The sequence below is a fragment of the Oncorhynchus gorbuscha genome, linkage group LG03 (assembly GCF_021184085.1).
Source record: "Oncorhynchus gorbuscha isolate QuinsamMale2020 ecotype Even-year linkage group LG03, OgorEven_v1.0, whole genome shotgun sequence".
Taxonomy (NCBI): Eukaryota; Metazoa; Chordata; class Actinopteri; order Salmoniformes; family Salmonidae; genus Oncorhynchus; species Oncorhynchus gorbuscha.
Genome location: NC_060175.1, coordinates 16,657,947 through 16,682,946, shown reverse-complemented (window position 1 = coordinate 16,682,946; position 25,000 = coordinate 16,657,947). Strand labels below are relative to the sequence as shown.

General features: G+C 47.3%; 1 protein-coding gene across 1 annotated transcript in view; it reads right to left on the bottom strand.

Annotated features, from left to right (window-relative positions):
• LOC124026771 (plexin-B1-like) overlaps positions 1-25,000 on the bottom strand; it is a 158,454-nt gene that overhangs the window by 42,382 nt on the left and 91,072 nt on the right. Inside the window, 7 exon segments of the mRNA XM_046339515.1 lie at positions 2,901-3,057; positions 3,453-3,585; positions 8,579-8,679; positions 9,241-9,369; positions 15,391-15,573; positions 20,270-21,428; positions 21,605-21,697. Of these exon segments, the coding sequence (XP_046195471.1) occupies positions 2,901-3,057; positions 3,453-3,585; positions 8,579-8,679; positions 9,241-9,369; positions 15,391-15,573; positions 20,270-21,418 (1,852 nt within the window). The 5' untranslated portion in view covers positions 21,419-21,428; positions 21,605-21,697.

Here is a 25,000-nt window from a genome sequence, read left to right as displayed (position 1 = left end):
TCCCTGTAATACCTGTGGGATCAGTGTGAGTCTCTCTCTATTCACTAATACCCCCAGGCAGATGGGACTAACTACCTAACCCTCATGTTAAATACCTAGCCCTCATGTTAAATACCTAGCCCTCATGTTAAATACCTAGCCCTCATGTGTTAGAGGAAATTATGGTTGAAATGACTAGTTATGTATACATTCCAATCAGAACTGACTAGTCCAAATGCTATAATGTACTGTACATGTGAATTTTCTCTCTTGCTCCCATTCCCAATTGTATATAATGTAGTCAGGAGTTTAGTAACAACGAAGGTCTGTTCCTTAGTGCATTCAGTTGTACAAATCTCCAGGTGGCGGGAACGGCCCATCTCCAGATTGTCTAGAATGTTGATTTATACTGACTGGCCTGGACTTCGTGCTGATAACGCGAAGGCTCGAGAGCTAGAGGGCCCCTCTACTTGTGAAATAGATAGAATGTTTGGAAAACGCTGACGTCATTTTCAGTTTATAACCTGTGGAAAAATGTGTATGCGTTTAGTACTCTCTTGAAATAAACGCTGTTACCTTTGGCTTTTAAGACTGGTCTCAATCTACTTCATGCATAATTAATGAACTTACACCTCATTAATGAACTAGAACGAGTGCGAATCTGATTTGGCTATAAAACATACAGGAATTTAGAGATTCCACTATCATCATGTTAACTACCTAGCCCTCATGTTAACTACCTAGCCCTCATGTTAACTACCTAGCCCTCATGTTAACTACCTAGCCCTCATGTTAACTACCTAGCCCTCATGTTAACTACCTAGCCCTCATGTTAACTACCTAGCCCTCATGTTAACTACCTAGCCCTCATGTTAACTACCTAGCCCTCATGTTAACTACCTAGCCCTCATGTTAACTACCTAGCCCTCATGTTAACTACCTAGCCCTCATTACATTTAACATTACATTTAAGTCATTTAGCAGACGCTCTTATCCAGAGCGACTTACAAATTACTAGCCCTCATGTTAAATACCTAGCCCTCATGTTAAATACCTAGCCCTAATGTTAAATACCTAGCCCTAATGTTAAATACCTAGCCCTCATGTTAAATACCTAGCCCTCATGTTAAATACCTAGCCCTCATGTTAAATACCTAGCCCTCATGTTAAATACCTAGCCCTCATGTTAAATACCTTCTTCTACAGATGCACAATCGAGAGCATCCTGGCGGGCTGTATCACCGCCTGGTACGGAAACTGCTCCGCCCACAACCGTAAGGCTCTCCAGAGGGTAGTGAGGTCTGCACAACGCATCACCGGGGGCAAACTACCTGCCCTCCAGGACACCTACACCACCCGATGTCACAGGAAGGCCATAAAGATCATCAAGGACCCGAGCCACTGCCTGTTCACCCCGCTATCATCCAGAAGGCGAGGTCAGTATAGGTGCATCAAAGCTGGGACCGAGAGACTGAAAAACAGCTATCTCAAGGCCATCAGACTGTTAAACAGCCACCACTAACATTGAGTGGCTGCTGCCAACACACTGACTCAACTCCAGCCACTTTAATAATGGGAATTGATGGGAAATTATGTAAAATATATCACTAGCCACTTTAAACAATGCTACCTAATATAATGTTTACATACCCTACATTATTCATCTCATATGTATACGTATATACTGTACTCTAGATCATCTACTGCATCTTTATGTAATACATGTATCACTAGCCACTTTAACTATGCCACTTTGTTTACATACTCATCTCATATGTATATACTGCACTCAATATCATCTACTGTATCTTGCCTATGCTGCTCTGTACCATCACTCATTCATATATCTTTATGTACACATTCTTCATCCCTTTACACTTGTGTGTATAAGGTAGTAGTTTTGGAATTGTTAGTTAGATTACTTGTTGGTTATTACTGCATTGTCGGAACTAGAAGCACAAGCATTTCGCTACACTCGCATTAACATCTGCTAACCATGTGTATGTGACAAATACAATTGGATTTGATTTGATTAGCCCTCATGTTAAATACCTAGCCCTCATGGCCTGAGAACCACAACAAACCTCTCCAGGAATCCTTTTCATGGGAACCAGGGAGACGGATGGGGCTGAGAAAAGGGGGGTTTGATACATGGGGGGCGAGACATGGGGGGGTGAGAGAAAAAAGTGGATGGAGGAGGGAAGGGGGACATTATAGGAGTTCACTAGTGCATGTGTGTGAACAGTTAATGCCCATAATGCATCAGAAATGACTGACCAAAACAAATCGATGGCTCCAAGCATGCAACGAAACCATACCGCACTATCCCAGGGCAAACCATACCGCACTATCCCAGGCCAAACCATACCGCACTATCCCAGGCCAAACCATACCGCACTATCCCAGGCCAAACCATACCGCACTATCCCAGGCCAAACCATACCGCACTATCCCAGGCCAAACCATACCGCACTATTCCAGGCCAAACCATACCTCACTATCCCAGGCCAAACCATACCGCACTATCCCAGGCCAAACCATACCGCACTATCCCAGGCCAAACCATACCGCACTATCCCAGGCCCAAAGATAGAAGCCTGCATGAAACACACGTGACGGATGAATTGCATGATTAGCTCCCCAGACTGGCGGACATGGAAGTGACTCCCTGCTGTGTAAACTGGGAGACAAAGAGGATTTGGATCCAACATACATCTGCTCTGTAAGGACACTGTACCTATTGCTGCTTAGAGGCTGCTGGGTCTGTATAACAACACACACACTTTAACGAGTGAGAGACAGGTCCTTACGTTTAACATCTCATTAAAATGATGAAGTGTGCGCTTGTGCATGTGTGTGTATAAACAGTATAGAGAAGCAGGTTCCATGCCTAGTACCCATCTGGCCCCCTTGGAATTCACCTTGTCCCGGAGGCCCAGTCAGCACCCTGTGGGGGTCAGGGGAGAGGCAGGTGACCCCCATGTCGGTGACTGTGGCAGGACTCTCAGAGTCGTGAAAGAAACAGGAGTACGACTTGTCCTCTTCTAGGACGGCCAGGCCCAGGACTGATAGAGAGATCTGAGGGAGGTAGGGAGAAGATGTTAGAGGGAGGTAGAGCGAGAGAGAGCGAGAGAGAGCGAGAGAGAGCGAGAGAGCGAGAGAGAGAACGAGCTGGCTCGGATCTGCAAGGAGAATGTATATGATAACCATCTCTGATCTCTGCTGTAAAACTGGATGTAAAACAAGCAAACACTGCCAGCCAGGATCCAGCCAGGCTAAAACTATCAATCACAGTGTGAACATGAAGGAACAACCCTGTATAAAAGCATGTGCTCACATACCCATGTACTTGAACACACACACATGCACGCGCACACACACACACACACACAAAAATACACACATACAAACATACACGTATGCCCAGACTCACGTACCCACAGACACACGTACGCACAGACACACAGACATACACTTCTCTTCTCCTGCCGGCTGATGTTGGAGGGGCTGAGGGACTGGATGGTGAGACACTTCTGCTCCATGTCGAAGCTCCACAGCCACTGGCCTGCCTGGGCCCCGCGTGAACACTGAGCCTGCTGGCCACACCTACACATATCAATATGTTAATATCATCTCACATACTGATACATTACCATCGCCCAGACTACATCTACACAATACATGATCATATTATACTTTATTGATAGCAACATATTATTATTTAGTTTATTAGGTACACCACCATATTCACAAAAATCATTACGTGGCCATGGCTTGCTTTAAAAGCAGGCAGACAGGCATCTAGTTACTGTTAGACTGAGCTTGGCATGATCGTCGGTGACCAGCACGGCGAGTCCAGTATCTCAGAAAAGGCTGTCCTCCTGGACTTTTGACACACGACAGTGTCTAGAGTTTACAGAGACTGGCGCGACAAACAAAACATCCTGTCAGCGGCAGTCCTGGGGGCGAAAACAGCGCGACATCTCAGAACAGAGCGACATCTCAGAACGCACAACTAGTCAGTCATTGTCAGGGATGGGCTATTGCACCAGACGATCACATCGGGCTCCACTCCTATCAGCTAAAAACAAGAAGAAGCGACTCCAGTGGACACATCACTAACACTGGAAAATTGAGGAGTGGAAACACATCGCCTGGTCCAACGAATCCAGGTTTCTGCGGCGTCAAGCTGAAGGCAGAGTCAGGATTTGGCGTAAGCAGCATGAGTCCATGACCCATCCTGCTTGTCAACGGTACAGGCTGGTGACTGTGGTGTAATGGTGTGGGGAATGCTTTCCTGGCTCACGTTAGGTCCCTTGATAGCAATTGAGCAATGTTTCGATTCCCGAAGAATTCAGGCTGTTCTGGAGGCAAAGGTGGGTCCGACCCGGTACTAGATAGGTACCTAATAAACTGGTCACTGAGTGTAAATCATAATGTATACGTACAATATATTATCATACCATAATAGATGAATCATTACATTCACTATAGATACAAAAGTTGCTGACAGGTGTATAAAATAGAGCACACAGCCATGAAATCACCATAGGAAAACATTGGCAGTAGAATGGCCTTACTGAAGAGCTCCGTGACTTTCAACATGGCACCGCCATAGGATGCCACCTTTCTAACAAGTCAGCTCGTCACATTTCTGCCCTGCTAGAGCTGCCCCGGTCAACTGTAACTGCCGATTTGAGAAGTGGAAACATCTAGGAGCAACAACGGCTCAGCCGCAAAGTAGTAGGCCACACAAGTTCACAGAATGGGACCGTAGAGCGCTGAAGCGTGCAGCGCGTCTGTCCTCGGTTGCAACACTTACTACAGAGTTCCAAACTGCTTCTGGAAGCAACGTCAGCACAATAACTGTTCGTCGGGAGCTTCATGAAATAGGTTTCCATGACTGAGCAGCCACAAACAAACCACAAGCACCATGTACAATGCCAAGCATCGGCTGGAGTGGTGTAAAGCTCACCGCCAATCGACTCTAGAGCAGTGGAAACGTGTTCTCTGTAGTGATGAATCACACTTCACCATCTGGCAGTCTGACGGACGAATCTGGGCTTGGCGGATGGTAGGAGAACGCTACCTGCCCCGATGCATAGTGCCAACTGTAAAGTTTGATGGAGGAGGAATAAATGGTCTGTGGCTGGTTTTCATGGTTTCTGGCTAGGCCCATTAGTTCAGTGAAGGGAAATCTTAACGATGTAGCATTCAATGACATTCTCAACGATTCTATGTTTCCAACTTTGTGGCAACAGTTTGGAGAAGGCCCTTTCCTGTTTCAGCGCACAAAGCAAGGTCCATACAGAAATTGTCTCTCAAGGTTTGTGTGGAAGAACTTGACTGGCCTGCACAGAGCCCTGACCTCAACGAATACCTTTGAGATTAATTGCAACGCCGACTGCAACCAGGCCTAATCACCCAACATCAGTGCCCGACCTCACTAACGCATGTGGCTGAATGGAAGCAAAACCCCGCAGCAATGTTCCAACATCTAGTGGAAAACCTTCCCAGAGGAGTAGAGGCTGTTATAGCAGCAAAGGGGGCACCATATTAATGCCCCTGATTTTGGAACAAGATGTTTGATGAGCAGGTGTCCACATACATTTGGTAATGTAGTGTACATACAATGTACTATCAGCATAGCATACTGTTACAGAAATAGTACATACTTAGAATACACTGAGTGTACAAAACATAAGGAACACCTTCCTAATATTAGGTTGCATCCCCTTTAGCCCTCAGAACAGCCTAAATTCATCAAGGCATGGACTCTACAAGGTGTCGAAAGCATTCCCCAGGGGTGTTGGCCTGTGTTAACTGCAATGCTTCCCACAGTTGGCTGGATGTCCTTTGGGTGGTAGACCATTCTTCAAACACACGGGAAACTGTAGAGCGTACAAAACCCAGCAGCGTTGCAGTTCTTGACACAAACAGGTGTGCCTGGCACCAACTACCATACTCCCTTCAAAGGCACAGTATTTAACCTTGCCCATGGCACACATTTTATTTAACCTTTATTTAACTAGGCAAGTCAGTTAAGAACAAACTCTTATTTTCAATGACGGCCTAGAACAGTGGGTTAACTGCCTGTTCAAGGGCAGAACGACAGATTTGTACCTTGTCAGCTCGGGGATTTGAACTTGCAACCTTTCGGTTACTAGTCCAACGCTCTAACCACTAGGCTACTCTGACACAATTCATGTCTCAATTGTCTCAATCTACACTGATGTGAAGTGGATTTAACAAGTGACATCAAGGGATCATAGCTTTCACCTGGATTCATCTGGTCAGCCTATGTCATGGTATGAGCAGGTGTTCTTAATGTTTTGTACACTCAGTGTATATTATTATATAATGTAATGGATACATAATTGTCTTTACATCATAACACTATAGCACAGGAGGGGGAGAGAGGGGGAAACAGAGGGAGAGGGGAAATGGAGAGTCCGAGGGAGTTAGAATGGGAGGAGTAGAGGGGGGAGAAGGAAGTACGAGAAAGGAGGAAGAATGGGAGGAGGAGGAAGAGGAGGAAGAGAAGAGCAACATGGGAATTAGGGCCAAAGCGGTGATGGGAGAAATATACATTGACTGACTTTTCTTCTTTTTTTTAAAGAGACATCCTGATTGGTTTGAAATGGAGAAGAAAATAAGAAAATGTGAAAGGAAGACAGAAATAACAGAGAGAGGGGAGGGAGAGACAGGTGGTCAAGGTGCAGGACAAGAAGGGAGACACAAGGGGGATACGAGGGGGACACGAGGGGGATACGAGGGAGACACGAGGGGATGAGGGAGAGAGGAACAGATGGTAGTGATCCTGCTGAGTAAACAACTAACTGAAGCTTTTAAGATGACTTGGCAAAATCTGGTCAGAACAAGGAGCTGTGCCAGCATTCTATGTTGTTGTTGCCGGGCCGATGACTTCCTCGTATGTTGTTGCCGGGCCGATGAGTTCCTCGTATGTTGTTGCCGGGCCGATCACTTCCTCGTATGTTGTTGCCGGGCCGATCACTTCCTCGTATGTTGTTGCCGGGCCGATCACTTCCTCGTATGTTGTTGCCGGGCCGATCACTTCCTCGTATGTTGTTGCCGGGCCGATCACTTCCTCGTATGTTGTTGCCGGGCGATCACTTCCTCGTATGTTGTTGCCGGGCGATCACTTCCTCGTATGTTGTTGCCGGGCGATCACTTCCTCGTATGTTGTTGCCGGGCGATCACTTCCTCGTATGTTGTTGCCGGGCCGATCACTTCCTCGTATGTTGTTGCCGGGCCGATCACTTCCTCGTATGTTGTTGCCGGGCCGATCACTTCCTCGTATGTTGTTGCCGGGCCGATCACTTCTTCGTATGTTGTTGCCGGGCCGATCACCTCCTCGTATGTTGTTGCCGGGCCGATCACCTCCTCGTATGTTGTTGCCGGGCCGATCACTTCCTCGTATGTTGTTGCCGGGCCGATCACTTCCTCGTATGTTGTTGCCGGGCCGATCACTTCCTCGTATGTTGTTGCCGGGCCGATCACTTCCTCGTATGTTGTTGCCGGGCCGATCACTTCCTCGTATGTTGTTGCTGGGCCAACCAATTACTTCCTAATATGTTGTTTATGTGCTTAGTTGTGAGTGTATGGAGAAAAGCCTGGGTTTGGCTGCTGTAGCTACTACAAAAACGATTGCCCACTTAAATGAAGGTTAAATAAAATTAAATGATGCACATTGCAGAAATCGCTCTACCATATCCTGGTTGCTAAAATTGGGAGTTCAAACCCCCGAGCTGACGAGGTACAAATCTGTTGTTCTGCCATATCCTGGTTGCTAAAATTCTAATAGTTTAATTTCAGTTTATGTGACAAAACAAGCAAGTTTAATGTAGAGAATCATTCTACCATCTAAACCGCTGTGAAATATATTTAGCATAACCAACAATATTGTATTTTCAGCTGTTTGAAGCTGGTGTACAAAACCGAAAGTTAGACACAAAAACTAAACTTAAAAAACGGAAAGCTGCCGGGGCGGTAGCGTAGCCTAGTGGTTAGAGCGTTGGACGAGTAACCGGAAGGTTGTGAGTTCAAACCCCGAGCTGACAAGGTACAAATCTGTCGTCCTGCCCCTGAACAGGCAGTTAACCCACTGTTCCCAGGCCGTCATTGAAAATAAGAATGTGTTCTTAACTGACTTGCCTGGTTAAAAAAAAAAAGCATAGCGAACATAGAACAGACCGACTGCTTCCTATACGTGCTTTTAATGAGAATAACCAATCTATAACTCACTTTTCTATGTGAATTTTGTCAGGTCGTCCAAAAAGTTACATATTGTATAGTAGCCTTAAAACACGAGCAATACCTATGACTATCTACTGTATTTGACATGAGAGGTACCACAAACACAGTCCCTCCCAGCCGTAATATCTAGGGCCCTGAGTTTTCCTAGGCCACTTGACCTGACCAGGGAAACCTCTGGCTCTAGTTTGATATGTTGACCCTTTAACCAGGGCCAGGGTTGGGCGGATTACTTAAATGTAATTTGGTTACGGATTACATATGACTTGACAATAAAAGCAATTAGTTAGCTAATCCATTGGATTACTCAGAATTAGTGGCTTACCTCCCCTCCAGGACACACCATCCACAGTAGGGGTCATGGGCAGACAGACAGGCTTGGCAGTCCAGATGTCCGTGGCACTCAGCCACTGGCCTCTTCTGGAGCTATGGCCACATCAAAACAACAGGCAATATTCAGTCATTATGTGCAACGCATGGTAAACAATGAGACCCATTTCGGACACAGAACTATTGGCCAAAACTGTTGCCACTTACCTGATCGATAAAAGGATTGGATAGAAATAAAGCAATGTGGTGAAAATGTTGTAGAGTCTATGAGTACTTTGCATGAAGCCATTACTATAAACTGAACCTCGTCTCAATAGAGCCGTGGACGAGATTACTATAAACGAAAAAAGAGACTTGTTTCAGAGACACAGTCGTTGGCCACTGTGCCGTTGTGAAGGGAAGAAATTAAAGTTGTCGTGTTGGTAGTGTACTGTTGGTGTCAGAAGTGGGATTCATGTGTGTCAAACTGCCAATGAGCAGAGGACTTGGCAGGACAGCACCAACAAACAGATCTAGGAGCAGGCTAGTGTACTGTGCTTCTACACCTGCATTGCTTGCTGTTTGGGGTTTTAGGCTGGGTTTCTGTACAGCACTTTGAGATATCAGCTGATGTACGAAGGGCTATATAAATACATTTGATTTGATTTGATACTGTACCATGGTGGACGTCATGATGAAAAGGTGCTCCTCAGACTGATCCAGGAGCAGGTCTGAGCTGATGGCCGCGTTGGCCTGGATGGAGACGACGGCGTACTCCTCCACCTCACCGTTAGGGCCCAGAAACACCTGCAAAACAAACATTCACATTCAAAAGAAACCTATTAGGTACATTTAATTAAAGCAAACCAATAAAGGAGTACAGAACTAGGCTCACTCGTATGAAAGGAAAACATGCACACAGTGCTCCAATAGGGTTAGCCCAATTTAGGGAATTGTCAAGTGGGATCATTAGTTGTATTTTATTGAACCTTTAATTAACCAGGTAAGTCAGTTATGAACAAATTCTTATTTACAATGACAGCCTACACTGGCCAACCCAGACCACACTGGGCCAAATTGAGCCTGGATTCGAACCAGGGTGTCTGTGGTGATGCCTCTAGCACTAAGATGCAGTGCCTTAGACTGTTGTGCCACTCGGGGGCCTAATCATTAGCGAGGATCGCTACAATATTATAAAAGTTTGAGAAACCCTGATCTAGAGGAGTAGAAGAAGTTAATTTACTCGCTAAAATGCCGTCAGAATGTGGTTCTTATGATCAAACACCCCCTTCACCTACTTGGACTTCTCATTACCAAAACTTCAAAAAATCTCTAATTGGTAAAAAGTCAGATTTAATTGTAATATTTCACTTAAATATTTAAGGTTTCAGTGTTCTGTTTAACTCAGGCCTTTTCAATAGGGGAGCAAGGTAAACAAATATTTGAAATGGATTTGGGTATTACTTTTTGCACTGTTACGGTAATGAGAATTGGGTGTAAATTGTGGTAAAATGTATTATATCTGATCAAAAAACATAATGATAATGATATAGATAAGTACAGATCCTAATCTCAGTGTTCCTAGAGGGCATTTCATGAAAAATTACCAGAGAAATTTGGGGTCAAATGTCAGTTTCATGAGAATGACCCACTCTGACCCTCCTCCATCCACTAGAATAGGATTATCTCATCATGGCAAATTACTGGTGCATATCTCACCCTTGCAATCCCATCATCTGTCAGTTGCATTGTCTGAACACACACTGTACAGAACACAAACTCTGGGTTGAGCGCACACACCCATACATTCTGTGTCTAATTCACCTTATATGAAATTGCATTGATGGCCAATACAATCAATTGATTTCCCCAATACCAACTCTGTAATAGTTAGAGCTCACTGCTAATTCACCTAGCAGGTGTCAGTCATGTGCAGACCTTGGTTCAAATACATGTGTATTTAGGTATTTGTTATTTAAAATACTTCCATTCTTTTTATTTTCAAATAACGTGGTGCCGAATAAACTACTTCTATTAAAAGTATTAGAACATATTTAAGTATTTACCTATTAATAGCTTACTATTTAAAACTATTTTCAAATACATTATTTCAAATACCCTAGGACCAAACAGACCAGGGTTCAAATGCATGGGAGTATTTCATAAAATAAAATAAATGAAAAATACACTTGTCGATGCATTTGAATATTTTCAAATACATGCCAATATTCAACTAATACATATATTTTTTTAACTACGCATTAATACTTAGCGATTGAAATGGTATTTGAACCCAGATCTGATCATGTGCTGTAATATGCTACGTCCCAGAGGCATTCTGTATATAGTCTGGGACTACAGTAAGATGTAATATGCTACGTCCCAGAGGCATTCTGTATATAGTCTGGGACTACAGTAAGATGTAATATGCTACGTCCCAGAGGCATTCTGTATATAGTCTGGGACTACAGTAAGATGTAATATGCTACGTCCCAGAGGCATTCTGTATATAGTCTGGGACTACAGTAAGATGTAATATGCTACGTCCCAGAGGCATTCTGTATATAGTCTGGGACTACAGTAAGATGTAATATGCTACGTCCCAGAGGCATTCTGTATATAGTCTGGGACTACAGTAAGATGTAATATGCTACGTCCCAGAGGCATTCTGTATATAGTCTGGGACTACAGTAAGAGGGACAGTAGCAACAATGAGTGACAGAGTCATCATTCATCTGCGTGTATGGGTGCATGTATGGGTGCGTGCGTGTATGGGTGCGTGCGTGTATGGGTGCGTGCGTGTATGGGCGCGTGCGTGTATGGGCGCGTGCGTGTATGGGCGCGTGCGTGTATGGGCGCGTGCGTGTATGGGCGCGTGCGTGTATGGGCGCGTGCGTGTATGGGCGCGTGCGTGTATGGGCGCGTGCGTGTATGCGCGCATGTGCGTGCGTGCGTGCGTGCGTGCATGCGTGCGTGCATGCGTGCGTGCGTGTATGCGTGCGTGCGTGTATGCGTGCGTGTATGCGTGCGTGCGTGTATGCGTGTGTGTATGCGTGTATGCGTGCGTGTATGCGTGTATGCGTGCGTGCGTGTATGCGTGCGTGTATGCGTGCGTGTATGCGTGCGTGTATGCGTGCGTGTATGTGTGCGTGTATGTATGTATGCGTGATAGTCTATGGAAAGAGAATAGGGCATTCTATTTAGAACTCATTTCTATTTAGAACGCCACATTTCTATTCTATTTAGAACTCTATTTAGAACTCTATTTAGAACTCTATTTAGAACTCTATTTAGAACTCTATTTAGAACTCTATTTAGAACTCTATTTAGAACTCTATTTAGAACTCTATTTAGAACTCTATTTAGAACTCTATTTAGAACTCTATTTAGAACTCTATTTAGAACTCTATTTAGAACTCTGCTGTTTTTGCATTTATTTGCCAGTCAGTGACGACTGTGCCCTGTATGCACACACTGTGAGACTCAAACACAAAACACTGAGTCATGGAGTCCTAGTTAGACAGACATCATGAAGAACGGCCACATTGGCCAGTGTTGTTGTTATGTGGTCAGTGTGTAAAAATATTGTTAATGGGTGTCATTGTGCTCCCCTCCCTGCTCTGCTCCACCACACCCTGGTCACAACCGCAGCACAACCATTGACAAAAATGAAACAAAGTGCTAATTGTTAGCGCTAGTCACTATTCCCAATGAGAGTCTGGGAGTGAGAGAACTTGCTGTTACTAAATACTCTGATGCGGCTTCCTTGCCGACAGTGACAGTTGAACGGACTTGATGGGTTTTCACCAAGGCAGCAAGTTTAAACAACTGAGATGTCCCCTATGAGCCCCTGCCACATAACCCACTCAAATTCACATGTCTGGGTGATATAAACTCAACCCTTGGCACTAATGCATTTCAAGACCATATTTGAAGTGGGTTGTTTTTTTATTTTCCTAAGCCCTCTTTGTGTATCACTACCATGTTATGTTAACCCAAGCCCACTGTGTGTATCACTACCATGTTATGTTAACCCAAGCCCCCTGTGTGTATCACTACCATGTTATGTTAACCCAAGCCCTCTGTGTGTATCACTACCATGTTATGTTAACCCAAGCCCTCTGTGTGTATCACTACCATGTTATGTTAACCCAAGCCCCCTGTGTGTATCACTACCATGTTATGTTAACCCAAGCCCTAACCCAAGCATGTTATGTTAGCCCCTGTGTGTATCACTACCATGTTAACCCAAGCCCCCTGTGTTATCACTACCATGTTATGTTAACCCAAGCCCCTGTGTGTATCACTACCATGTTATGTTAACCCAAGCCCCTGTGTGTATCACTACCATGTTATGTTAACCCAAGCCCCCTGTGTGTATCACTACCATGTTATGTTAACCCAAGCCCCCTGTGTGTATCACTACCATGTTATGTTAACCCAAGCCCTCTGTGTGTATCACTACCATGTTATGTTAACCCAAGCCCCCTGTGTGTATCACTACTCTGTTAACCCAAGCCCTCTGTGTGTATCACTACCATGTTAGGTTAACCCAAATGTGTGTTATCCCCCTCTATTCCACCTCTCTTATTATCACAGGGCGTCGTCGTCTATATCAGAGGCCGGTACAGGGCGTCGTCGTCTATATCAGAGGCCGGTACAGGGCGTCGTCTATATCAGAGGCCGGTACAGGGTGTCGTCTATGTCCGAGCCCGGTACAGGGTGTCGTCTATGTCCGAGCCCGGTACAGGGTGTCGTCCGAGCCCGGTACAGGGTGTCTATGTCCGAGCCCGGTACAGGGTGTCGTCTAGCCCGGTACAGGGTGTCGTCTATGTCCGAGCCCGGTACAGGGTGTCGTCTATGTCCGAGCCCGGTACAGGGTGTCGTCGTCCGAGCCCGGTACATGTCCGAGCCCGGTACAGGGTGTCGTCTATGTCCGAGCCCGGTACAGGGTGTCGTCTATGTCCGAGCCCGGTACAGGGTGTCGTCTATGTCCGAGCCCGGTACAGGGTGTCGTCTATGTCCGAGCCCGGTACAGGGTGTCGTCTATGTCCGAGCCCGGTACAGGGTGTCGTCTATGTCCGAGCCCGGTACAGGGTGTCGTCTATGTCCGAGCCCGGTACAGGGTGTCGTCTATGTCCGAGCCCGGTACAGGGTGTCGTCTATGTCCGAGCCCGGTACAGGGTGTCGTCTATGTCCGAGCCCGGTACAGGGTGTCGTCTATGTCCGAGCCCGGTACAGGGTGTCGTCTATGTCCGAGCCCGGTACAGGGTGTCGTCTATGTCCGAGCCCGGTACAGGGTGTCGTCTATGTCCGAGCCCGGTACAGGGTGTCGTCTATGTCCGAGCCCAGGGTGGTATGTCCGGGTGTCGTCGTCTATGTCCGAGCCCGGTACAGGGTGTCGTCTATGTCCGAGCCCGGTACAGGGTGTCGTCTATGTCCGAGCCCGGTACAGGGTGTCGTCTATGTCCGAGCCCGGTACAGGGTGTCGTCTATGTCCGAGCCCGGTACAGGGTGTCGTCTATGTCCGAGCCCGGTACAGGGTGTCGTCTATGTCCGAGCCCGGTACAGGGTGTCGTCTATGTCCGAGGCTGGTACAGGGTGTGGTCTATATCCGAGACGGTACAGGGTGGATGTAGGAATATCGCTCCTAGTGTGTATGATTAATAAAGGTCTCAGTCTAGGCTGCCCATCTTCTATCAGTGCACTGGTTCATGTTGGAGCAACGCTGCCTTTCTCTGTTGTGGTTTACAAACAATACGTCTTACGAAAGAGGACAAAAAGAATAAATCAAGACGGGAAAGAAAGCAAGCGGTGAAAAAAATACATAAGAACAGCCAATCAAAGGAGAGAAAGAGCAGATTTCTCATTGTCCATAACAGTACCAGTGTTATCTGCACATCCAGGGAAAATCAAACACACCCAGAGCCACTTAAGGACAGATGCATTGGTTTGTTACCTGGTCCGGTTGGTCCGGTTTGCTCTAGCTATTATTTCTGGAGTGTTGACTTCAGTCTGCGTACTTATGGAAGGGTAAAAGTTCTGATCTCTGGCATACGTACTTATTTGTCTGTCTGGCTAGTTTTCTGTGAACATGTCTAGATCTACGTAGAGGCTGAGCTTAGGTTATTCAGGGATTATTAAAGGCTCACTTAATGCAATGGAATGTACTGGAAATGTACCGTATACAAAATGTACTGTATAACATACAAGACACAGAAACTCCCAGCATAGAACATGTCCAGTTTTAAAGGTGTACAACATATTGAGGACACCTTCCTAATATTGAGTTACACTCCCTTTTCCCCTCAGAACAGCCTCAATTCGTCTAGGCATGGACTCCACAAGGTGTCCAAAGTGTTCCACAGGGATGCTGGCCCATTTTGACTCCAATGCTTCCCACAGTTGTGTCAAGTTGGCTGAATGTCCTTTGGGTGGTGGACCATTCTTAATACACACAGGAAACTGTTGACCGTGAAAAATACAGCAGATTTGCAGTTCTTGACACAAACCGGTGTGCCTGGCACCTACTACCAGACCCTGTTCAAAGGCACTTACATTTTTTGTCTTGTCTATTCACCCTCTGAATGGCCCACATACACAATCCATGTCTCAATTTTCTCAAGGCATAAAAATCCTTATTTAACCCGTCTCCTCCCCTTCATCTACACTGATGGAAGCGGGTTTAACAAGTGACATCAATAAAGGATCATAATTTTCACCTGGATTCACCTGGTCAGTCTGTCATGGAAAGAGCAGGTGTCCTTAATGTTTTGTACACTCAATATAAATCGCTCCAATAGTTTTACCATCTCAAATTGTCTCTACCTTGCGCAGGTTTCCCTTGGAATCCCCCAGGAAGGCGATTGTATGTCCCGCCCTCAAGCTGACAGCCACGGCGGTGAGACGGGTGGATGGGCTGTCCAATATGGGCTCGGCTTCCACAGCCACCCGGCTGGCCATTGGACTGGGGGTGTGGTCTGAACCACATGGGTAGGCATCCAGGGTGTTCTATAATTCAAGAGGGAAATAATTAGAAAATTAATGTAATTTAGAGATGTATGGACACAATTTGTTAAATTAGGTGCAATTTATCAACTTCATTATGACAAATATTACCAGCTTATGAGTTCCTGCAACAAAAAACAATAGGGGTCAAGTAATAAACATTGGGATCTAACACTGTTGATAGGTACTTGTGTTGATGGTTTTATGTGGTGTTGGTGTATTGTTACTATTTGTAACAGAGTTTATGTTCACGGAACTAGAGCTAGCCTAGCATTACCACATCTCCCATCCCTCCATCTTCCTCCCTCTCACACACCTACTCCATCTCCCTTACATACACACACCCCCTCCCTCCCTCCCTCACACACACACACCCTCCCTCACACACACACACTCCCTCCCCTCCTCCCTCCCTCTCACACACACACACTCCCTCTCACACCCCCTCTCTCCCCTCCACACCCTCCCTCCCTCTCACACACACCCCCCTCCCTCCCTCCCTCACACACCCCTCCCCTCCCCTCCCTCCCTCCATCCCTCTCACACACCCATTCCATCCCTCTCACACACCCATTCCATCCCTCACACACCCATTCCATCCTCACACACCCTCTCCCTCACACCCCTCCCTCCTCTCCCTCCCTCTCACACAGACCCATTCCATCCCTCCCTCCCTCTCACACCCCCTCCCTCCCTCTCACACACCTCTCACACCCTCCCTCTCACACACCCCCTCCCTCCCTCTCCACACCCTCCTCCCTCTCACACCCCCTCCCTCCCTCTCACACACCCTCCCTCCCTCTCACACACCCCCTCCCTCCCTCTCACACACCCCCTCCCTCCCTCTCACACACCCATTCCCTCCCTCTCACACACCCATTCCCCCTCTCACACACCCATTCCCTCCCTCACACACCCATTCCCTCCCTCTCACACACCCATTCCCTCCCTCTCACACACCCATTCCATCCCTCTCACACACCCATTCCATCCCTCTCACACACCCATTCCATCCCTCTCACACACCCATTCCATCCTCTCACACACCCCTCCCTCTCACACACCCCTCCCTCCCTCTCACACACCCACTCCATCCATCTATCCATCCAGCTCCCTCCCTCTCACACCCCTCCCTCCATCTATCCATCCAGCTCCCTCCCTCTCACACCCCTCCCTCCCTCTCACACCCCCTCCCTCCCTCTCACACATCCCCTCCATCCATCTATCCATCCAGCTCCCTCCCTCTCACACCCCCTCCCTCCCTCACATACCTACTCCATCCATCTATCCATCCAGCTCCCTCCCTCTCACACACCCCCTCCCTCCCACACACCTACTCCATCCATCTATCCATCCAGCTCCTCCCTCTCACACACCCCCTCCCTCCATCTATCCATCCAGCTCCCTCCCTCTCACACACCCCCTCCCTCCCTCCCACACACCCACTCCATCCATCTATCCATCCAGCTCCCTCCCTCTCACACACCCCCTCCCTCCCTCCATCCATCCAGCTCCCTCCCTCTCACACACCCACTCCATCCATCTATCCATCCAGCTCCCTCCCCACACCCCCTCCCTCCCACACACCCACTCCATCCAGCTCCCTCCCTCTCACACACCCCTCCCTCTCACACACCCACTCCATCCATCTATCCATCCAGCTCCCTCCCTCTCACACACCCCCTCCCTCCCTCTCACACACCCACTCCATCCATCTATCCATCCAGCTCCCTCCCTCTCACACACCCCTCCCTCCCTCCACACCCACTCCATCCAGCTCCCACCCCTCACACATCCATCCCTCCCTCCTCTCACACACCCTCCCTCCCATCCATCTATCCATCCAGCTCCCTCCCTCTCACACACCCCCTCCCTCCCTCTCACACACCCACTCCATCCATCTATCCATCCAGCTCCCTCCATCTATCCATCCAGCTCCCTCCCTCTCACACATCCATCCCTCCCTCCCTATCCATCCAGCTCCCTCCTCCCCCCTCCCTCCCACACACCCACTCCATCCATCTATCCATCCAGCTCCCTCCCAATTCAATTCAAGGGGCTTTATTGGCATGGGAAACATATGTTTACAGTGCCAAAGCAAGTGAAGTAGATAATATACAAAAGTGAAATAAACAATCAAAATGAACAGTAAACATTACACACAGTTCATTTTATGTATATATACAGTGTTGTAACAAATGTACAAATGGTTAAAGTACAAAAGGGAAAATAAATTAGCATAAATATGGGTTGTATTTACAATGGTGTTTGTTCTTCACTGGTTGCCCTTTTCTTGTGACAACAGGTCACAAATCCTGCTGCTGTGATGGCACACTGGTATTTCAACCAACAGATATGAGAGTTTATCAAAATTGGATTTGTTTTTGAATTCTTTGTGGATCTGTTTAATCTGATGGAAATATGCGTCTCTAATATGGTCATCCATTGGACAGCAGGTTAGGAAGTGCAGCTCAGTTTCCACCTCATTTTGTGGGCAGTGAGCACATAGCCCATCTTCTCTTGAGAGCCATGTCTGCCTACGGCGGCCTTTCTCAATAGCGAGGCTATGCTCACTGAGTCTGTACATAGTCAAAGCTTTCCTTAAGTTTGGGTCAGTCACAGTGGTCAGGTATTCTGCCACTGTGTCCTCTCTGTTTAGGGCCAAATAGCATTCTAGTTTGCTCTGTTTCTTTGTTCATTCTTTCCAATGTGTCAAGTAATTATCTTTTTGTTTTCTCATGATATGATTGGGTCTAATTGTGCTGCTGTCCTGGGGCTCTGTGGGGTGTTTGTGTTTGTGAACAGAGCCCCAGGACCAGCTTGCTTAGGGGACTCTTCTCCAGGTTCATCTCTCTGTAGGTGATGGCTTTGTTATGGAAGGTTTGGGCTTCATTTTAGGTGGTTGTAGAATTTAACGGCGCTTTTCTGGATTTTGATCAATCGGTATCAGCCTAATTCTGCTCTGCGTGCATTATTTGGTGTTCTACGTTGTACACTGAGGATATTTTTGCAGAAATCTGCATGCAGAGTTTCAATTTAGTGTTTGTCCCATTTTGTGAATTCTTGGTTGGTGAGCGAGCCCCAGACCTCACAACCATAAAGGGCAATGGGCTCTAATATTCAAGTATTTTTAGCCAGATCCTAATTAGTATGTTGAATTTTATGTTCCTTTTGATGGCATAGAATGCCCTTCTTGCCTCGTCTCTCAGATCGTTCACAGCTTTGTGAAAGTTACCTGTGGCGGTGATGTTTAGGCCTCCCTCTCACACACCCACTCCGTTTCTCACACACACACACACACACACACACACACACACACACACACACACACACACACACACACACACACACACACACACACACACACACACACACACACACACACACACACACACACACACACACACACACACACACACACACACACACACACACACACACCTCATTTCCTCTCCCTTCCTCCCTGTACCATCTGCTTCCCTGTTGCAATCTCCCTCGTTCCGGTGTCAGTGGTGGGTGACTTTATCCATCCTTGTCAGTCCTGGTTAAATGTGGCCCTCTCACTAAGGCCAATGTCACGATCGATCCCCCCCCTACAATCCTATTACATTATCCTACTGTGTCCCAAATAGCACCCTATTCCGTTTGTAGTGCACTACTTTTGGAAGGGCCCATAGGGCTCTGGTCAAAAACAGTGCAATAAATAGGGAATAGGGTGCCATTTGGGACACGGACCCACCACACTAACGTTCCCCGAGCCCATCAGAAGGTAAACAGCATTCAGGGGTCAGAGGTTAACACCTCTTCTGTGTCCTTTATGGGGTGTATCATTAAATACACTGTGTCTCAGTGCCCACCCACTGAAGTCGGAGCGGTAGTCGTACACACACACCAGGGTCATTATGAGAAAGTAATCTAATTTAATTTCCCAAATAGAAGGATTACATTTGTCCATACTAAAATATCAAATTAAATTTCATAGAATTTCTAACATGGAGGTCACGTCGCAGAAGCTGAATGACCCTGGAAGCAACCAATCTAGTAGTAGAATTACAGTAAATCCTAAAGACATTCCGACTTGTTAAGAAACAACATCTTTATTGGTATATGTAGATTAAATGCAGTTCCACTATTTTACAGTCCCCTATTTGCCTGGTAACTTAAAACATGGTGACAGCATACATGTTACATTATCATCACTTCCTAAGTCTAATTCTACCAATAGTTTTAAGTATCTTTATGTATAATTTATGTTTATGTTTAAACATTTATGTTTATGTGTAATTTACTAATAATTTGTCCTGTCCAGATGAACAGGACAAATGCATAAAGCATCAGCAGACGATAAAACAAGGATCATTTGGCATCCAAATTGTTAGATTTTTAGAAGCAAGCACTGGGAGGTACCCATTGTTGCCTCATGACTTCCTCATAGTAGGTAGCCTAAATAGCAGCAATAAAATGATTGCAAACTAAAGTGCTAAAATAAGGCAAGCAGTTTTCAAATACTATTCTAAATCATTTCCAATACTTCACCTAGGCTCGATTGGAACTAATATAATAGTCGCAAAACGGCAAACCCTGTCCATCTGGCACTTCAGACAGGTTAAAGCAAACACTAAAAGATTTGGAAAGATTACAAACACTAATTGAACCCAGGACCGAATAAAATTAGGACCTGGCAAGTCAATCTACTCACCGACGGCAGGTTGGCGCAGTTGGATTTGACTTCGTACTCGATGTAGGCCGCCTCCCCCCCTTCCTCGGCACGGCCGAACTGCGTGTAGCACAGGTCCCTGGTGGAGTTGATCCTCTGGTCCAGATCGTCCAGGTTAAACATGCAGAGAGCAGAGTCCTCACTGGGCCGTGTGGACGAGGTCTGATGTGTGGAGAACACCCCCAGGAGCACCTCGGCTTTCCCAGCTTCGCCCCCACTCCCCCTGGGTGGTAGACCAAGGCGGACAGCTTGGAGTAGGTTGTAGCTCTTACCTGCTGCCGAGCGACAGGCCAGAGGAACTTCCACATACGAGTAGTAGGCCTGGTCATCCAGGCAGACGCGCGACACGTAGGTGCGGTACTCGCGCGACTGGGACTTGAGGTCACGCCGGTAGAAGAGGAAGTAGACATGCTGGCGCTGGGCAAAGGAGGCCACGAAGTGGTGGTCGTACTCTGAGAGGCGGCCCGCCACCGATAGCTTTGCAGTTTCTTCGTAGGAAAACACGGGCTCCTGGACTAGGTTGCGCGTGGAGATGGGTGGGTGGCTGCTGGTGTAGCCGCGGCCCACAAAGAGCACGGGCTGGCGGTCAGGGCGGGAGCGCACCACCAGGCCCACCGTGCTCACGTTGGGGTGGTTGGCTGCCACGTATTGCGTGTCCACAGGCCGCTCGGCTGAGAACAGCACCGTACCCACAGAGTCTAAACTCCGCTTCTGGCAGATGCCCTGGTTGACGCTGCCACATGTGATCAGTTCCATAGAGTAGGGGTCCACCAGCAAGAGCTTGTTGTGGTTGCTGGTGGGCCGCGCCTGTGGGCAGTTGCCCTCGGTGACGGGTGGAAGGCACTCACGGCTGTCCGTCACGGGTCCGGTGTCGAACCGGAGTTCGGCAGTCAGGTGGCGGTCCAGCTGGAAGAGGCGGTCCTGCGCCCCCACGTAGACACGTCCCACCGCAGGGTCCGGGTGCAGGGTCATGTGCTCAAAGAGGGTGTCGTTGCGGGTAAAGATGGGGTAGGGGGAGGAGGCCCAGGCCAGGCCATAGGAGGGCCAGCCGGCAGCTAGCAGCAGCAACAGTACTGGGGCTGGGACCGCCACCAGGACTGACAAACCACGTCGCACCATCCCCGGAGGCATGGCAACCAATCTGGCAACCCAGGAGAGAAAGCAAGGGATTCACACACTTCACAACCTAGATAGATAACATACTGTATATAGTTATGAGAAACATTAATATTCACATCATTTAACTTCAAGACATCAAATATACTGATAAACTACAGCTTATACCTAGATTAATGAATCAGAAAATGTTCCCCTCACCATTTGTTTCCAACAATGTGTTACAGAGGCATGTCACCCCTTGACCTCCCAGCAGCTTGGTTTGGTTAAAAACACCTCTCCTATGACACCAATCTGTAAAACAATGAGACAAACAGTTAATGTCTCTGTAAACCAAGGCACACCCGTTCAAGTACAATTTGAAATCAATAACGCACTTTTACAACATAAAATGGTACAATCAAGCCACTCGTCAAAAAACATTTTCCCCCATCAGCGCATTTTCATGACAAATTGGAGAAAAAGCATCTCAAATTCGGCATGCAAAAGTCCAAATTACCCCCTAATATCACAAAAACAACACCCACTGCATTGTGTACTTTGCATTGCCCAAACACCTCGGGTTAGCAACAAGTGTTAACACCAACACTCGTTACCCCAACACTAGAGTTAGCATGTTTCTTACTGAACAAATCCCTTCATAATGCAAACACAAACATAATGCAGAAATAATTAGTCATTTAATCCTGCTCCCGAAGTTACACACGTGACCAACCAGGGTTCGTCTCCAGTGCTTTACCCGAATGAATGATCCTAAAGCCTAGACGTCTTGGGTAAATCTCATGTCTCAGGTAAGGTTACTCATCACCAAACCACCTCTATAACAATACTATAGTTGTGCACTGTGTTGTCTTGATAGTCTGACTAAATGGAGCTCATTGGAAAGCATTCCCATTGAAATGCAAGTCAGACCTGCCTTTGCCCAACAACATCGTTTTCACTGGTCTAGGAACCCCTTAACACAAGTCGGGTCACACAGAGTCACACAGAGAACTTTCAGCACGCCAACGTTCAGCACGCCAACGTTCAGCACGCCAATGTTCAGCACGCCAACGTTCAGCACACAAACTTTCAGCCCTCCCCATTGCTACGAGGCAAAAGCACTTCATTTGAGCAGTCACTAACACCCCTAGATACTTTTATCACAGTCATTCCTGGCACCAACAAACTGAGTGTCTTAAATGTCACCCTATTCCCTATTTATTGCACTACTTTTGACCATAGGGCACAGGTCAAAAGTAGTGCACTATATAGGGAATAGGGTGACATTTGGGACAAATCCTCTCTCCACTTCTCCCTCTCCATTAACTGACGGCGCCAGAGGCAAAGTCTCTTGATTGATGCCTTAGTTAGTGAAAATTACCAGAACATTCAAAACATGCAATCCAAACATTAAGTCAGGATTCAGATGGAAGAAAAGAGACACTGACAAACACGAGCCAAAATACAGACCCTCCCCTTTAACCTGGCGAAAGAACAACAAGAACCACAATAGAATCGCTGTAAAAGAACAAACCCTGCCCACCTGGCACACCAGGCAGGCTAAAGCAAACGCTAAAAGTATTTGAAAGATTTCATATGGTATTTGAGTCCAGATTTGTTTGTGAGCGTGACTCCTGTTTGACTTGGACATGATAGGGGAACAGATGAATGGAGTGGTGATTAAATTCTCGTAGTTATCGAAATCGGATTTCCGCTCTAGGGGAAGTCGTTTTTTTCCCCGCTTTAGCCGGCGGGTTAGGTATCACTGTGTGAAAGGAGAGAGGTGAATGCGGGTTAGGTATCACTGTGTGAAAGGAGAGAGGTGAATGCGGGTTAGGTATCACTGTGTGAAAGGAGAGAGGTGAAAGCGGGTTAGGTATCACTGTGTGAAAGGAGAGAAGTGTGAGCGGGTTAGGTATCACTGTGTGAAAGGAGAGAAGTGAATGCGGGTTAGGTATCACTGTGTGAAAGGAGAGAAGTGAATGCGGGTTAGGTATCACTGTGTGAAAGGAGAGAAGTGAATGCGGGTTAGGTATCACTGTGTGAAAGGAGAGAGGTGAATGCGGGTTAGGTATCACTGTGTGAAAGGAGAGAAGTGAATGCGGGTTAGGTATCACTGTGTGAAAGGGAGAATGCGGGTTAGGTATCACTGTGTGAAAAAGGTGAATGCGGGTTAGGTATCACTGTGTGAAAGGAGAGGTTGTATCACTGTGTGAAAGGAGAGAGGTGCGGGTTAGGTATCACTGTATCACTGTGTGAAAGAGAGAAGTGAATGCGGGTTAGGTATCACTGTGTGAAAGGAGAGAGGTGAATGCGGGTTAGGTATCACTGTGTGAAAGGAGAGAGGTGAAAGCGGGTTAGGTATCACTGTGTGAAAGGAGAGAGGTGAAAGCGGGTTAGGTATCACTGTGTGAAAGGAGAGAAGTGAAAGCGGGTTAGGTATCACTGTGTGAAAGAAGAGAAGTGAAAGCGGGTTAGGTATCACTGTGTGAAAGGAGAGAAGTGAATGCGGGTTAGGTATCACTGTGTGAAAGGAGATATTTTATGGACAGATGAAACTACAGTTGAGTTGTTTGGAAGGAACACACAACACTCTGTGGAGAAAAAAAAGGCACAGAACACCAACATCAAAACCTCATCCCAACTGTAAAGTATGGTGTAGGGAACATCATGGTTTGGGGCTGCTTTGCTGCCTCAGGGCCTGGACAGCTTGCCAACGTCGACGGAAAAATTAATTTCCAAGTTTTTTGCAGGAGAATGTAAGGCTATCTGTCCGCCAAATGAAGCTCAACAGAAGTTGGGTGACGCAACAGGACCACGACCCAAAACACAGAACTAAATCTACAACAGAATGGCTTGAAAAGAAGAAAATACGCCTTCTGGAGTGGCCCAGTCAGAGTCCTGACCTTCTGGAGTGGCCCAGTCAGAGTCCTGACCTTCTGGAGTGGCCCAGTCAGAGTCCTGACCTTCTGGAGTGGCCCAGTCAGAGTCCTGACCTTCTGGAGTGTCCCAGTCAGAGTCCTGACCTTCTGGAGTGGCCCAGTCAGAGTCCTGACCTTCTGGAGTGGCCCAGTCAGAGTCCTGACCTTCTGGAGTGGCCCAGTCAGAGTCCTGACCTTCTGGAGTGGCCCAGTCAGAGTCCTGACCTTCTGGAGTGGCCCAGTCAGAGTCCTGACCTTCTGGAGTGGCCCAGTCAGAGTCCTGACCTTCTGGAGTGGCCCAGTCAGAGTCCTGACCTTCTGGAGTGGCCCAGTCAGAGTCCTGACCTTCTGGAGTGTCCCAGTCAGAGTCCTGACCTTCTGGAGTGTCCCAGTCAGAGTCCTGACCTTCTGGAGTGTCCCAGTCAGAGTCCTGACCTTCTGGAGTGTCCCAGTCAGAGTCCTGACCTTCTGGAGTGGCCCAGTCAGAGTCCTGACCTTCTGGAGTGGCCCAGTCAGAGTCCTGACCTTCTGGAGTGGCCCAGTCAGAGTCCTGACCTTCTGGAGTGGCCCAGTCAGAGTCCTGACCTTCTGGAGTGGCCCAGTCAGAGTCCTGACCTTCTGGAGTGTCCCAGTCAGAGTCCTGACCTTCTGGAGTGTCCCAGTCAGAGTCCTGACCTTCTGGAGTGTCCCAGTC